The sequence below is a fragment of the Symphalangus syndactylus genome, chromosome 14, assembly GCF_028878055.3.
Source record: "Symphalangus syndactylus isolate Jambi chromosome 14, NHGRI_mSymSyn1-v2.1_pri, whole genome shotgun sequence".
NCBI lineage: Eukaryota > Metazoa > Chordata > Mammalia > Primates > Hylobatidae > Symphalangus > Symphalangus syndactylus.
In genome coordinates this window covers 104165407-104177737 of record NC_072436.2, presented here as the reverse complement: position 1 = coordinate 104177737, position 12331 = coordinate 104165407, and the positions used below count along the sequence as shown (strand labels likewise).

General features: G+C 38.5%; 1 protein-coding gene across 8 annotated transcripts in view; it reads right to left on the bottom strand.

Moving 5' to 3' along the window:
* STRN (striatin) overlaps window positions 1-12331 on the bottom strand; it is a 132427-nt gene that overhangs the window by 54787 nt on the left and 65309 nt on the right. For all 8 annotated transcript variants that reach the window (XM_055240692.2, XM_063618143.1, XM_055240691.2 and 5 more), the window contains 2 exons: window positions 9821-9956; window positions 3840-3975 (listed from right to left, as the gene is read on the bottom strand). In XM_055240692.2, the coding sequence (XP_055096667.1) occupies window positions 3840-3975; window positions 9821-9956 (272 nt within the window). The remainder of the gene's footprint in view (window positions 1-3839; window positions 3976-9820; window positions 9957-12331) is intronic.

Genomic DNA, 12331 nt, shown 5'->3' with positions numbered 1-12331 from the left:
TTTTTTTTTTTTTTGAGACAGAGTCTCGCTCTGTCGCCCAGGCTGGAGTGCAATGGCGCTATCTCGGCTCACTGCAACCTCTGCCTCCCAGGTTCAAGTGATTCTCCTGCCTCAGCCTCCTGAGTAGCTGGGATTTCAGGCACCCGCCCCAATGCCCAGCTAATTTTTGTATTTTTAGTAGAGATGGGGTTTCACCAGGTTGGCCAGGCTAGTCTCGAACTCCTGACCTCAGGTGATCCACTCGCCTCGGCCTCCTAAAGTGCTGGGATTACAGGTGTGAGCCACTGCGCCCAGCCCAGAAAACTATTTTTTAATGATTCTTGGGCAAATCAACCTACCAATCATTCTAGAAAGTAATTTTCAACTGAATACTAAGGGCAAGAAGAAGTCAGCTGGACTTAGAAGTATAATCAGTTTCTTTCTCTCATAGGAAGCTCCAACATAAATGCAAAATAATACACTACAGGTGACTATCCCTTACCCGAAATGCTTGGGACTAGAAGTATTTCGGATTTCAAATTATTTTGGATTTTGGAATATTTGTATTATACTGGTTCAGCACCCCCCAATCCAAAAATCCAAAATCCAAAATGCTCCAATGCATATTTTCTTTAAATATCATGTCAGTGCTCAAAAAGTTTCAGAATTTGGAGCATTTCAGATTTTGAATTTCACATCAGGGATAGACAGACAGCCTTACTTAAGTAACTTACTTAACACCTCAACAAGAAGAGTCATTAAAAGATTCAACAGATGGGCCGGGCCTGGTGACTCATACCTGTAATCCCAGCGCTTTGGGAGACCAAGGCAGGCAGATCATTTGAGGTCAGGAGTTCGAGACCAGCCTGACCAACATGGTGAAACCCTGTCTCTACTAAAATACAAAAAATTGCCGGGCGTGGTGGCAGGCGCCTGTAATCCCAGCTACTCCGGAGGCTGAGGCAGGGGAACTGATTGAATCCAGAAGGCGGAGATTGTAGTGAGCCAAGATTGCACCAGTGCACTCTAGCCTGGGCGACAGAGTGAGACTCTGTCAAAAAAAAAAAAAAAGAGATTCAACAAATGCCCTTATTAAAATGGTTTCTGATAAGTAAGTGGGGGTTGAAGACTCTCAAAAAAAAAAAAAAAGATTCAACAAATGCCCTTATTATAATGGTTTCTGATAAGTAAGTGGGGGTTGAAGACTCTCAAAAAAAAAAAAAAGATTCAACAAATGCCCTTATTATAATGGTTTCTGATAAGTAAGGGGGGGCATTGAAGTCTACTTTGAACGCAAGGCAGAAAAATTAGCAACATAACATAATATCTCTTCTAGACCTTCTGCTACTGGGATTGTTCAATATTTACAGAGGAAGAACATTTCCTTGAGGTAAGCACAAATCAGTTTTATTGTAAAATGTTTCAGATGAAAAAAAGGTTACAAAAAATCTATTTTTGTTGTTAAAAACATTAGGAAACCTTTTCCTTGAACTTATCTAGGAGAGTTTTCTTATCAGTCACTACATATAATGACCAAGCAATCATGAAGGAGAAAAAAGTTCAACAAAATTTTTAAATGAATGACAGAAGGAAAAGGTATCTTACTTTTTTTCATTTTGGCTTTAGAACTTTTATTTTTCCTTCAGAGAAGAAATATACCCAAAAAATGGGGATTTAATTAGTATTTCTAATGTGTGTAACTAAAAATGTAAAAAAAGTTCTTCATTTTAAGCAAAACACACTAAGTAACATTTAGACAGAATTAATACCTGTGTTCCAGTTTTATAGCCTGTGTTCTAGTTCTTGAAGGTATATTAGAATCTGTATTTATCCTAAATAAATTAACATAGAAACAGAAAACCAAATACTACATGTTCTCACTTATAACTGGGAGCTAAATAGTAGGTACTTACGGACATAAAGACGGCAACAAAGACACCGGGGACTACTAAAGGCAGGAGGCAGGGAGGGCAGTAAGGGCTGAAAAACCAACTGATAAGTAACGGTACTATGCTCAGTACATGGGTGACAGTATCACTTATACCCTGAACTACATCATCAAGCAATATACCCAAGTAACAAACCTGCAAATGTACTCCCAAAACTGAAAGTTGAAAAAGAAAAAAACAAAAAACAAAAAAATACTATTTATAAATAGGGTAATCTGTATAATTTGGAACATATATCTTTTTACTGAGAAGAACACTCAATATTGAAAAGATAACAATTAGCTGCAAATTATTTACATATATATGAAACTAAAATCTAATCTTCAGTTATTCACACAACATGAAGAAATGATTTTAAAATTCATATGGAGAATTCAAGTTCGAACATCTGAAAGTCTGGACCCAAACCAACAGATCCCTACCCTCTTCTGGGAAGAGCATAATATAAAACCTAACTTCGGCCGGGCGCGGTGGCTCACGCTTGTAATCCCAGCACTTTGGGAGGCCGAGGCGGGCGGATCACGAGGTCAGGAGATCGAGACCACGGTAAAACCCCGTCTCTACTAAAAATACAAAAAAAAAAATAAGCCGGGCGTGGTGGCGGGCGCCTGTAGTCCCAGCTACTTGGAGAGGCTGAGGCAGGAGAATGGCGTGAACCCGGGAGGCGGAGCTTGCAGTGAGCCGAGACTGCGCCACTGCACTCCAGCCTGGGCGACAGAGCAAGACTCCGTCTCAAAAAAAAAAAAAAAAAAAAAAAAAACCTAACTTCAAAAAAGTAAATACAAGGCTGGGAGCAGTGGCTCATGCTTGTAATCCCAGCATCTTGGAAGGCCGAGGCGGGCAGATTACCTGATGTCAGGAATTCGAGACCAGCCTGGCCAACATGGTGAAACCCTGTCACTACTAAAAATACAAAAAATTAGCAGGGCCTGGTGGCGCACACCTGTAGTCCCAGCTACTCAGGAGGCTGAGGCATGAGAATTGCTTGAACCTGGGAGGTGGAAGTTGCAGTGAGCCAGGATCACGCCACTGCACTCCAGCCTGGGTGACAGAGCGAGACTCGGTATAAAAAAAAAAAAAAAAAAGTAAATAGACTGCTGAGCTAGAAAGAAAAACAATGAAAACTTTCAGGTGCCAGTAATAAAGCATAAACATGGCAGATCCTGCTGCTGCAACTCAGTCCTGGCTATAAGCCTTAATGCCTGTATAAAAAGTCAATATACAACTCTATGTAAGATTTCTTTATATATGTTACAGACAATTAAAAATGTAATTTCAATATGGCACTGCTTTCAATAGCAAAAAAAAAACCCAAGAGTACTTTTAACAATTTATGCACAACATTTTTACAGGAAAAATTAAACGACCTTTTCTTTTCTTTTTGAGACGGAGTTTCTCCAAAATACTTCTTTTAACTCTTATTAGATGTTTAAAATATTTGATTTTTTAGAACATTTTGAGAAGAAAAATTCTATGCCTTTTACGAACTGTCAAATCTTAAACTACGATGAATGACTGACTACAATTTTTTAACTCATACTTCTTTTTGCATGTAAGATGTCAGCAACGAGATCTCCAAAAATCCTCTAACTAAAGTCTCATAATCGATTTCCACGAAAATCTAGATTTGCAAGTTCTACTGTCTAAACAGAAAACAGAGAATATTCTATATAGTAATTCAAATTCTTTTCATACTGTATTGCTGTTTTTTTTTTTCTTTTTAAATGAGGTAGTTATACAATGTTCCTTAAACATACATACACATTTACCCTGGATAAAGGGGGATAGTAGTAATAAGTTCACAGAATGCTCAATATTTCAACATTATAGTTAAGATGTTGCCCTCCTGGTAAAATATTAATTTCTTTTATTTACTTAACATCTCTGGTTGGATCCAGTATGCTTCCTTACCCCAGTCTGTTCCATCGCCTGCACTTCTAGATTCATTGTCTCCTTCCTCTGATGTAACCAAGAAGTCAAACTCCTTTAGAGCTTCTTTTGTATCTCGATCTTCACCGCTGTCAGGCAATGCTTTTTTCCTAACAATCTAATGAAAAAACATGCTAAATTAAATAAAGGAGATAGTTTCCCTTTACCACTGAATAAGAAAATTCAATTATTTTCTTTAGAAAGTGTACCTTTGTTGCGTTAAATAACTGTACCACCTCAGTGAAAATCACAGTTTTAAAAAAGATGTACATTATAAATTTTAAAGCAGTAATTTAAACTTTGCTCAACGGTATTATGGCTTGTTTGTTTTAAGTAAAGTAACGGAACCACATACTGAAATGTAAGACATGTACTGAAACGACAGATAGATGATTTACAAGGTTCCCATAATTACTTCTACTGTCCTAACCTTGCATCAGTTTTCTCTAGTAGCTCTCCATGTATTTAATTTTTTCCCAAAAATGTTGATCTTTCAGAGTGCATCTAACTTAGATTTAACAACAAATTGGTAAAGGCTGTTATGGTTCATTTTTCTATATTTAGAAATAACTCTGGAATCGCCGGGCACGGTGGCTCACTCTTGTAATCCCAGCACTTTGGGAGGCTGAGGTGGGCAGATCACGAGGTCAGGAGATCGAGACCACGGTGATACCCCGTCTCTACTACAAATACAAAAAATTAGCCGGGCATGGTGGCGGGCGCCTGTAGTCCCAGCTACTCGGAGAGGCTGAAGCAGGAGAATGGTGTGAACCTGGGAGGCAGAGCTTGCAGTGAGCCGAGATTGCCCCACTGCACTCCAGCCTGGGCAACAGAGCGAGACTCCGTCTCAAAAAAAAAAAAAAAAAAAAAAGAAATAACTTTGTAATCACAAATCCAATTGAAGGGCTAAAACTTAAGCTGAATACAAGCAGAGACAATTTTTGGGATCTGCATGCCTAAGCTCTTTATGAACTGTCTCCATCTCAGTCACCTTTACCAACATGGGCCTAAAGAAATTAGGATGCTAGGTTTGCATTTTCTTTGAATAAAATTTCAATATCTCAGTTTCTCTAGACTTCAGCTTCTTCACTTCATGCAAAACAGAAATAACATGATATGATCAAATGTTATAGCTGGGCTTTATGAGTGGCTTAAAATTATAAAAGTTTTACAAACAGACCAATAGCATAGACTAGAGAGTTGAGAAGTAGACCCCAAGAGATGACAAACACGTGACTTGTATGGCCCTGTTCCCATGCTGTTAATTGGTATCATTCATCAATCACAGCATTCTTCTTCAAAGACAAGATACAGCCTCAGAAATCCTTCTCAGCATAGCACTCCAAGAAGCCACTACCAACAGAACAAAGATGGCATGCATCATAGATAAATCCTATCTAGCCTTAACTGTCCTGGTACATATAAAAACTGTATAGGAGTGGATGGGCGCGGTGGCTCACGCCTGTAATCCCAGCACTTTGGGAGGCCGAGGTGGGTGGCTCACGAGGTCAGGGGATCGAGACCATCCTGGCTAACACGGTGAAACCCCGTCTCTATTAAAAATACAAAAAATTAGCCAGGCGTGGTGCTGGGCACCTGTAGTCCCAGCTACTTGGGAGGCTGAGGCAGGAGAATGGCATGAAACTGGGAGGTGGAGCTTGCAGTGAGCCAAGATCACGCCGCTGCACTCCAGCCTGGGCGACAGAGCGAGACTCCATCTCAAAAAAAAAAAAAAAAAACAAAAAAAAAACACAATTGGATAGGAGAAATCAAAGGATTATTTAATGATGCTAGAATAATTTGTTTAACTATTTGGGATATTTTCCTAAAATCAAGAAATACTTCTATGCTTACAGCACCTCCCAATCTAACATCTAGCAAATCTATTAGACAAACAAAAAAAGCAAGATCAGTGTGGCAGACTGGGAACAGAAAACTCGTGCTGAATGTGTATTCTTTTATAAATACAAACCATATTCTAATAATCTGTTCTAATTTTCCCTAGGTAGCCAGACTAAGGTAGAAAGGTATATCTGGGCCATGCACGGTGGCTCACGCCTGTAATCCCAGCACTTTGGGAGGCCGAGATGGGCGGATCACGAGGTCAGGAGGTGGAGACCATCCTGCCTAACATGGTGAAAACCCCGTCTCTACTAAAAATACAAAAAAAAAAAACAAAAAAAATTAGCCAGGCGTGGTGATGGGCACCTGTAGTCCCAGCTACTCAGGTGGCTGAGGCAGGAGAATGGCGTGAACCCAGGAGGTGGAACTTGCAGTGAGCCAATATCGCGCCACTGCGCTCCAACCTGGGTGACAGTACGAGACTCCATCTCAAAAAAAAAAAAAAGGTGTATCTGAAGAGTTATGCCAACAGGACACCCCAATTCTCAGAGTTCCACATATAACTATATTGCCTAATCTACCTTCTTTTACCCTAGAGGCTTAATCCCTCCATTTTCTAGACTCTGATGAGTTGACAGCTGTAATTCAGACGGACCATCACCAACATCTTACAGACAGAGTCCCTGTGCTCACTGCCTGACAAAAAGAGCAGGCAAAATCCATAAGAAGCATGTGGAATCTCAAATTGCAAGAATGAATGTATTTTCAACATTAAATATGGTATTAAGTAATAAAAGGAACTCTTGGGGGGAAAAACTTGTTTCTAGTCTCATTGCCTCAGTATAACCTTACAAAGAATAAAAGTAAATGACATTTATTACTGTCATTGCAGATTACTATTTACTAAGTATCCCACTTTAAATAAATAAACCAAAAGTCCTCTGCTTCTAATGTTTAGGTACAGAAGAAAAATGAATTGTGTTTACCACTGGAGAACAGGATTAGAATAGGAAGGGGTAGAGTTTGTAATAATAAGCATGTATTACTTTTCTTCCTGACATAGAAGGTTCCACTCCACTTCTGCCTTCAATGAGCTTATAAATCAATTTAAGAAATTAAGAGAAAACCAAAGAAGTTATGGGTTGCATAGGATGCCTAAGTAGATTAGAAAAATGAATAAACTGTCACTTCAAAAACCATTAGGAGGGCCATGACACAAAGGGACATGGGATTCTTTATACTGTGGCTAAAAAAATAGTTAATAGCTCTTAGTTCCATTCTTTTTCCTCCTAAAGTTCCTGAATGTGGAGACTAAATGCTGCTGCAGAAGTTAGGCTTCACACAGTTTGAAACTGATCACTTTTTACATGCATGTATAATCTCAGGGTTGTTATTAACTGGTGATAACGAGAATACTGATAATGATGGCAAAGAAAAATAAGGGCCAAGTGCAGTGACTCACACCTGTAATCCCTGCACTTTGGGAGGCCAAGGCAGGTGGATTGCCTAAGGTCAGGAGTTCAAGACTAGCCTGACCAACATGGAGAAACCCCGTCTCTACTAAAAATACAACATTAGCCGGGTGTGGTGGTGCATGCTTGTAATCCCAGCTACTCGGGAGGCTGAGACAGGAGAATTGCTTGAACCCGGGAGGCAGAGGTTGCGATCAGCTGAGATTGCACCATTGCACTCCAGCCTGGGCAACAAGAGTGAAACTCCGTCTCAAAAAAATAAAAAATAAAAAATAAAATAAAATAAAATAACATTTTAAAAACTTGTTCTACTTGACATTTTAATAGGGTAACTTTCAGCTTTCCCTATAGAATGCAATAAGTCATGCTTATTCACTGCTACACAGAATTAGGTTGTTAAAGTCCTTTTCGGCATATAGCTATTTGAGTGTAGCTCTGAAAATTAATGTAATATAATGTAAAAAATAAGCAAAACTGTTAAAACCAGTGATTTGCTTAGAAATATTTTTTTCCAAAAAAACTAAAAAAAAAAAACAAAAAAAAGTTTTTTTTGTTTTTTTTTTTTTGAGACAGAGTCTCGCTCTGTCACCCAGGCTGGAGTGCAGTGGCGCGATCTCGGCTCACTGCAAGCTCTGCCTCCTGAGTTCATTCACGCCATTCTCCTACCTCAGCCTCCCGAGTAGCTGGGACTACAGGCACTCACCACCACGCCCAGCTAATTTTTTTTGGATTTTCAGTAGAGACGGGGTTTCACCGTATTAGCCAGGATGGTCTCGATCTCCTGACCTAGTGATCCATCCGTCTCGGCCTCCCAAAGTGCTGGGATTACAGGTGTGAGCCACCGTACCCAGCCAAAACTAAAAAAATTTTTGAATGCAGTGGCATGATCATGGCTCACTGCAACATCAAATTCCTGGGCTCAAGCGATCCTCCTTCCTCAGCCTCCCATGCAGTTGGAACTACAGGTGTGTGCCATCACACATGGCTAACTAAAAAAAAATTTTTCTTTTTAGATATGGGGTCTTGCTATGTTGCCTAGGCTGGTCCCAAACTCCTGGCCTCAAGTGATCCTCCCACTTCAGCCTCCTGAGTAGCTGGGGTTACAGGCACAAGCCACTGCACACAGCACAGAACTGCTATGATCTGCACTAATTAGAAGACAGTATATTTATCATGTTGTTTACTTAAAAAGACAACAGTCTATGGGTTAGGAATTTCTAGTAAGATCATATGTAATAGTTTTAATAATTAGTTTATAAATATTTTAAATAAATTGATATTACTAACAGAAATATATAGCATCATGATTCAAGGCATAATTTAATACTGAGCTATGAATAAAGTATTTTGATGGAAAAATAATATCTCAATGCCAGCATCCCACAGGAATCACAAGGGACTACACAATTTCCAGATGATCAGGACATAGAAAAAGTGTCATAGAAATTTAGGCTTTTCCTTTTACTATGGTAAATTAAGACACATGCTATTACTACTTGTTTGGATAAGAAAAATTGGAAGTTACTACTTGAATTTCAAATAATTTCCACGGCAGGGCTTTACCAGTAGAGTACTAGTGAATAGTGGTGATGGAAAACAATAATCTGGCAGTAATAATTTGAGTCTCTGATGGAGCTCAAGAAGCAGAAGGGATAATACACACAGAGGTTACACTTAGAAAGCACTTTATAGTTAAATAGATCATTTTCGCACATAGTGTCTCTTTGTTCCTCACAAAATCCTCCATGGTTAAGATGGCTATTTATAACAATCCTCATTTTACAAATGAAAAAACTAAGCCTGAAGCATTAAGAAACACAAATAGTGGCAGAACTGGAGCTTAAACCCAAGTCTTTTAGTTAGACGTCCAATCTGCTTTGTATTACTTTACTTTCCTCCTCTCTATTCATAAATTAATGTGAAAGAGAAAATGCAAACATTTTCCTAGACAAAGCGAAACATGTACTCATATCTTACTTTAAAAAGAAGGAAAAGGAGTAGGAAGAAGAAGGAAGAAGAGAGAGAAGGGAGAAGGGGAAGAGGGGAGAAAAGCGAAGAGAGAGGAAAAGGGGGAAAGAGGGAAGAGAAGAAAATGTAGAAGGGAAGAGAAAGAAGCGGCTACTTCGAGACATCTCTCATTCCAAGAAACTGCCATGGGAAAGTCAATAAGCTTATAAACATCACAAAAGTTGAGAAGAATCCTAAACAATTTTGAAGAAATCTAATGGAAGAGTTCTGAAAGTTTGCCTACCAAAACAATCCTGACAAGAGAGACAAAAACTGCATATATTAGAGCTGACGCTAGTTGCCATCAGGCACCATGATGTGTCTGTCAATTCTATTCTCTTGTAACAACCAATAACCCTGCATTGTTATAACACACAATATTTACTATATTCATCTGCCCCATAGAAAAGTTGTCTTGTTCAATGAACAAAAAGTCAAACAGTGAGGAATTTCAAGAGAAAGCTACTATATTAAAAATATTCTCAACTTGAAATCAGTATTATAAACTCTCATAAATGTCTCCAAATTCATGAAAAAGAAAAAGCTAGGGGTTAAGATTAAAGAACATGGATTATTTTATGCATTATATGGTATGTATTATAGTCCCTAAAATATTTATATCGTATGAGTTATCTAACTCACTGTTGAAGTATCAATGATGCTTTTCTCTCTTCCATCAACGTCATCATCTTCATCTTCATCACTGAAATCTGCAGCTGCACTTTCAAGGAATTTGAAATTATCCAGCACGGAGGCAGAATCTGTTAACTCAGATTTTCTGGTGTAAAACATGTATATCCTGCTTAGTTAATCTTTTTAACTTCGACATAAGAAGTAACCCATGATACGTTGCATTAACTTGTTTATATGGTAACTATAAATCCCAAATCACATTATCTACATTGATTCTTATCAATTACACTCCCACAAATTTAAAATACAGGAAGTGGATACTCTTTAAGTACTTTGTAATCCTATCTATCTATCTACTTACCTACCTACCTACCTATCTACCTGGAGACAAAGTCTCTGGGCTCTGTCACCCACGGTAGAGTGCAGTAGCATGATCTAACTCACTCCAATCTCTGCCTCCCAAGTTCATGCAATTCTCCAGTTTCAGCCTCCCAAGCAGCTGGGATTACAGGAGTGAGCCATCACGCCCTGCTAATTTTTGTATTTTCAGTAGAGATGGGGTTCCACTATGTTGCCCAAGCTGATCTCTAATTCCTGAGCCCAAGTGATTCGCCCGCCTCAGCCTCAGTCTCCCAAAGTGCTGGGATTATAGGCGTGAGCCATTCATATCTATTTAGATTAGTGGTAATCTAACGTAAAAAACTCCCATTCCTGATTTATTTTTATTTTAATCCTTACACCAACCTTAATGTATTTCATTTTAAAAATATTTTTATTATCTCTACCGCTGTTTTTCTCTACTCTTATTCTCTCTGCAACTCTCCCTTTGACCTCTTACATAAGTTTACACAACTAAGAAAATAACAAGTATGTCATTTTTCTCTGATGCAATCTTGTATTTCTGTTTAACAGCTAAAGTAAAAGAGAAAATGTGTACATAAAGTTACTAACAGCAATACACTAGTCAAATTAACATTGCTATAGACTTGACCCTGTTGATTACTAAGCCATTAATCTCTTAGAAATAGTTGACTTTTCAAATATATGACTTGAATTTAGCTCCCTCAAAATAAATTTAGTAAAGATTGGCTGGGCGCGGTGGCTCACACCTGTAATCCCAGCACTTTGAGAGGTTGAGGCAGGTGGATCACGAGGTCAAGAGATCGAGACCATCCTGGCCAACCAACATGGTGAAACCCCATCTCTACCAAAAATACAAAAATTAGCTGGGTGTAGTGGCGCCTGTAGTCTCAGCTACTCGGGAGGCTTAGGCAGGAGAATCACTTGAACCCGGGAGGCAGAGGTTGCAGTGAGCTGAGATCGTGCCACTGCACTCCAGCCCAGGTGACAGAGTGAGACTCTGTCTCTAAATAAATAAATAAATAAATAAATAAATTTAGTAAAGATTCCAATGGCCACAACAGAAAGATTTATCTCCAGTTCATTAGGTAATATTTTAGACAGAGAGCATTTTCCTGAAAAAAAAAAAAAAAAAAAAAAAAAAAAAAAAAAAAAGTAGAAACTACCATGGACAAAATTCTCAAAAGAAATCTATCTTAAATTTCAAATCTGCTTACAGCTTTGTGTTTGGTATCACCGTCCCCTAACTCTTTATCCCTACTGAAATCGGACAGATTAGCAACAGTATCTTTGTCATTCTTAAAAGACAAATCAAGGCCAAAACACACAAGAGTGGTCTTCCCTGAAAATCTTTACTGAAGGTTATTAAAGTATGCATTATAGTTCTTAAAAACATTTATACTATCGGCCAGGCATGGTGGCTCATGCCTGTAATCCCAGTACTTTGGGAGGCCGAGGCAGGTGGATCACGAGGTCAAGAGATCGAGACCATCCTAGCCAACATGGTGAAACCCCATCTCTACTAAAAATACAAAAAATTGGCTGGGTGTGGTGGCATGCGCCTGTAGTCTCAGCTACTCGGGAGGCTGAGGCAGGAGAATGGCGTAAACCCAGGAGGCAGAGTTTGCAGTAAGCTGAGATCGCACCACTGCACTCCAGCCTGGGTGACACAGCGAGACTCCGTCTCAAAAAAAAAAAAAAACCATTTATACTATCTAAGTTAACTTGATGACTTACATTAAACCCAGAACGTAAAAACAGAACTAAAGATAATGTCCATACAGTCTGTATCTATACAGAGAAATACCATGCCTTACATTTACAAATACAAGTTAATGTATTTTTTAACGCAGCCTACAAAGTTGGAAATGTATTCTTAATTATTAATGAATACATTTTAAGGCTCCAAGGAACTTTGTTTATAAAAGTCCTACAGTGAACCTTTACCTAATCTCATAATTTTAATTTATATTCCAAATAGCAGGAACTATCTTCTTGCTAGAAAATTTATAGAGTTCAATTAAAACCATTCTTCCTTCCTAAACAAGTGTCAAAATAAAAGTCATATTTAAACATTCACAGAATTTATGGCTTTTTATTCAATTAACAATCACAGAAATTTTTTTCCCAATAAATAAGAATCTCTTTATTGAACTGTTT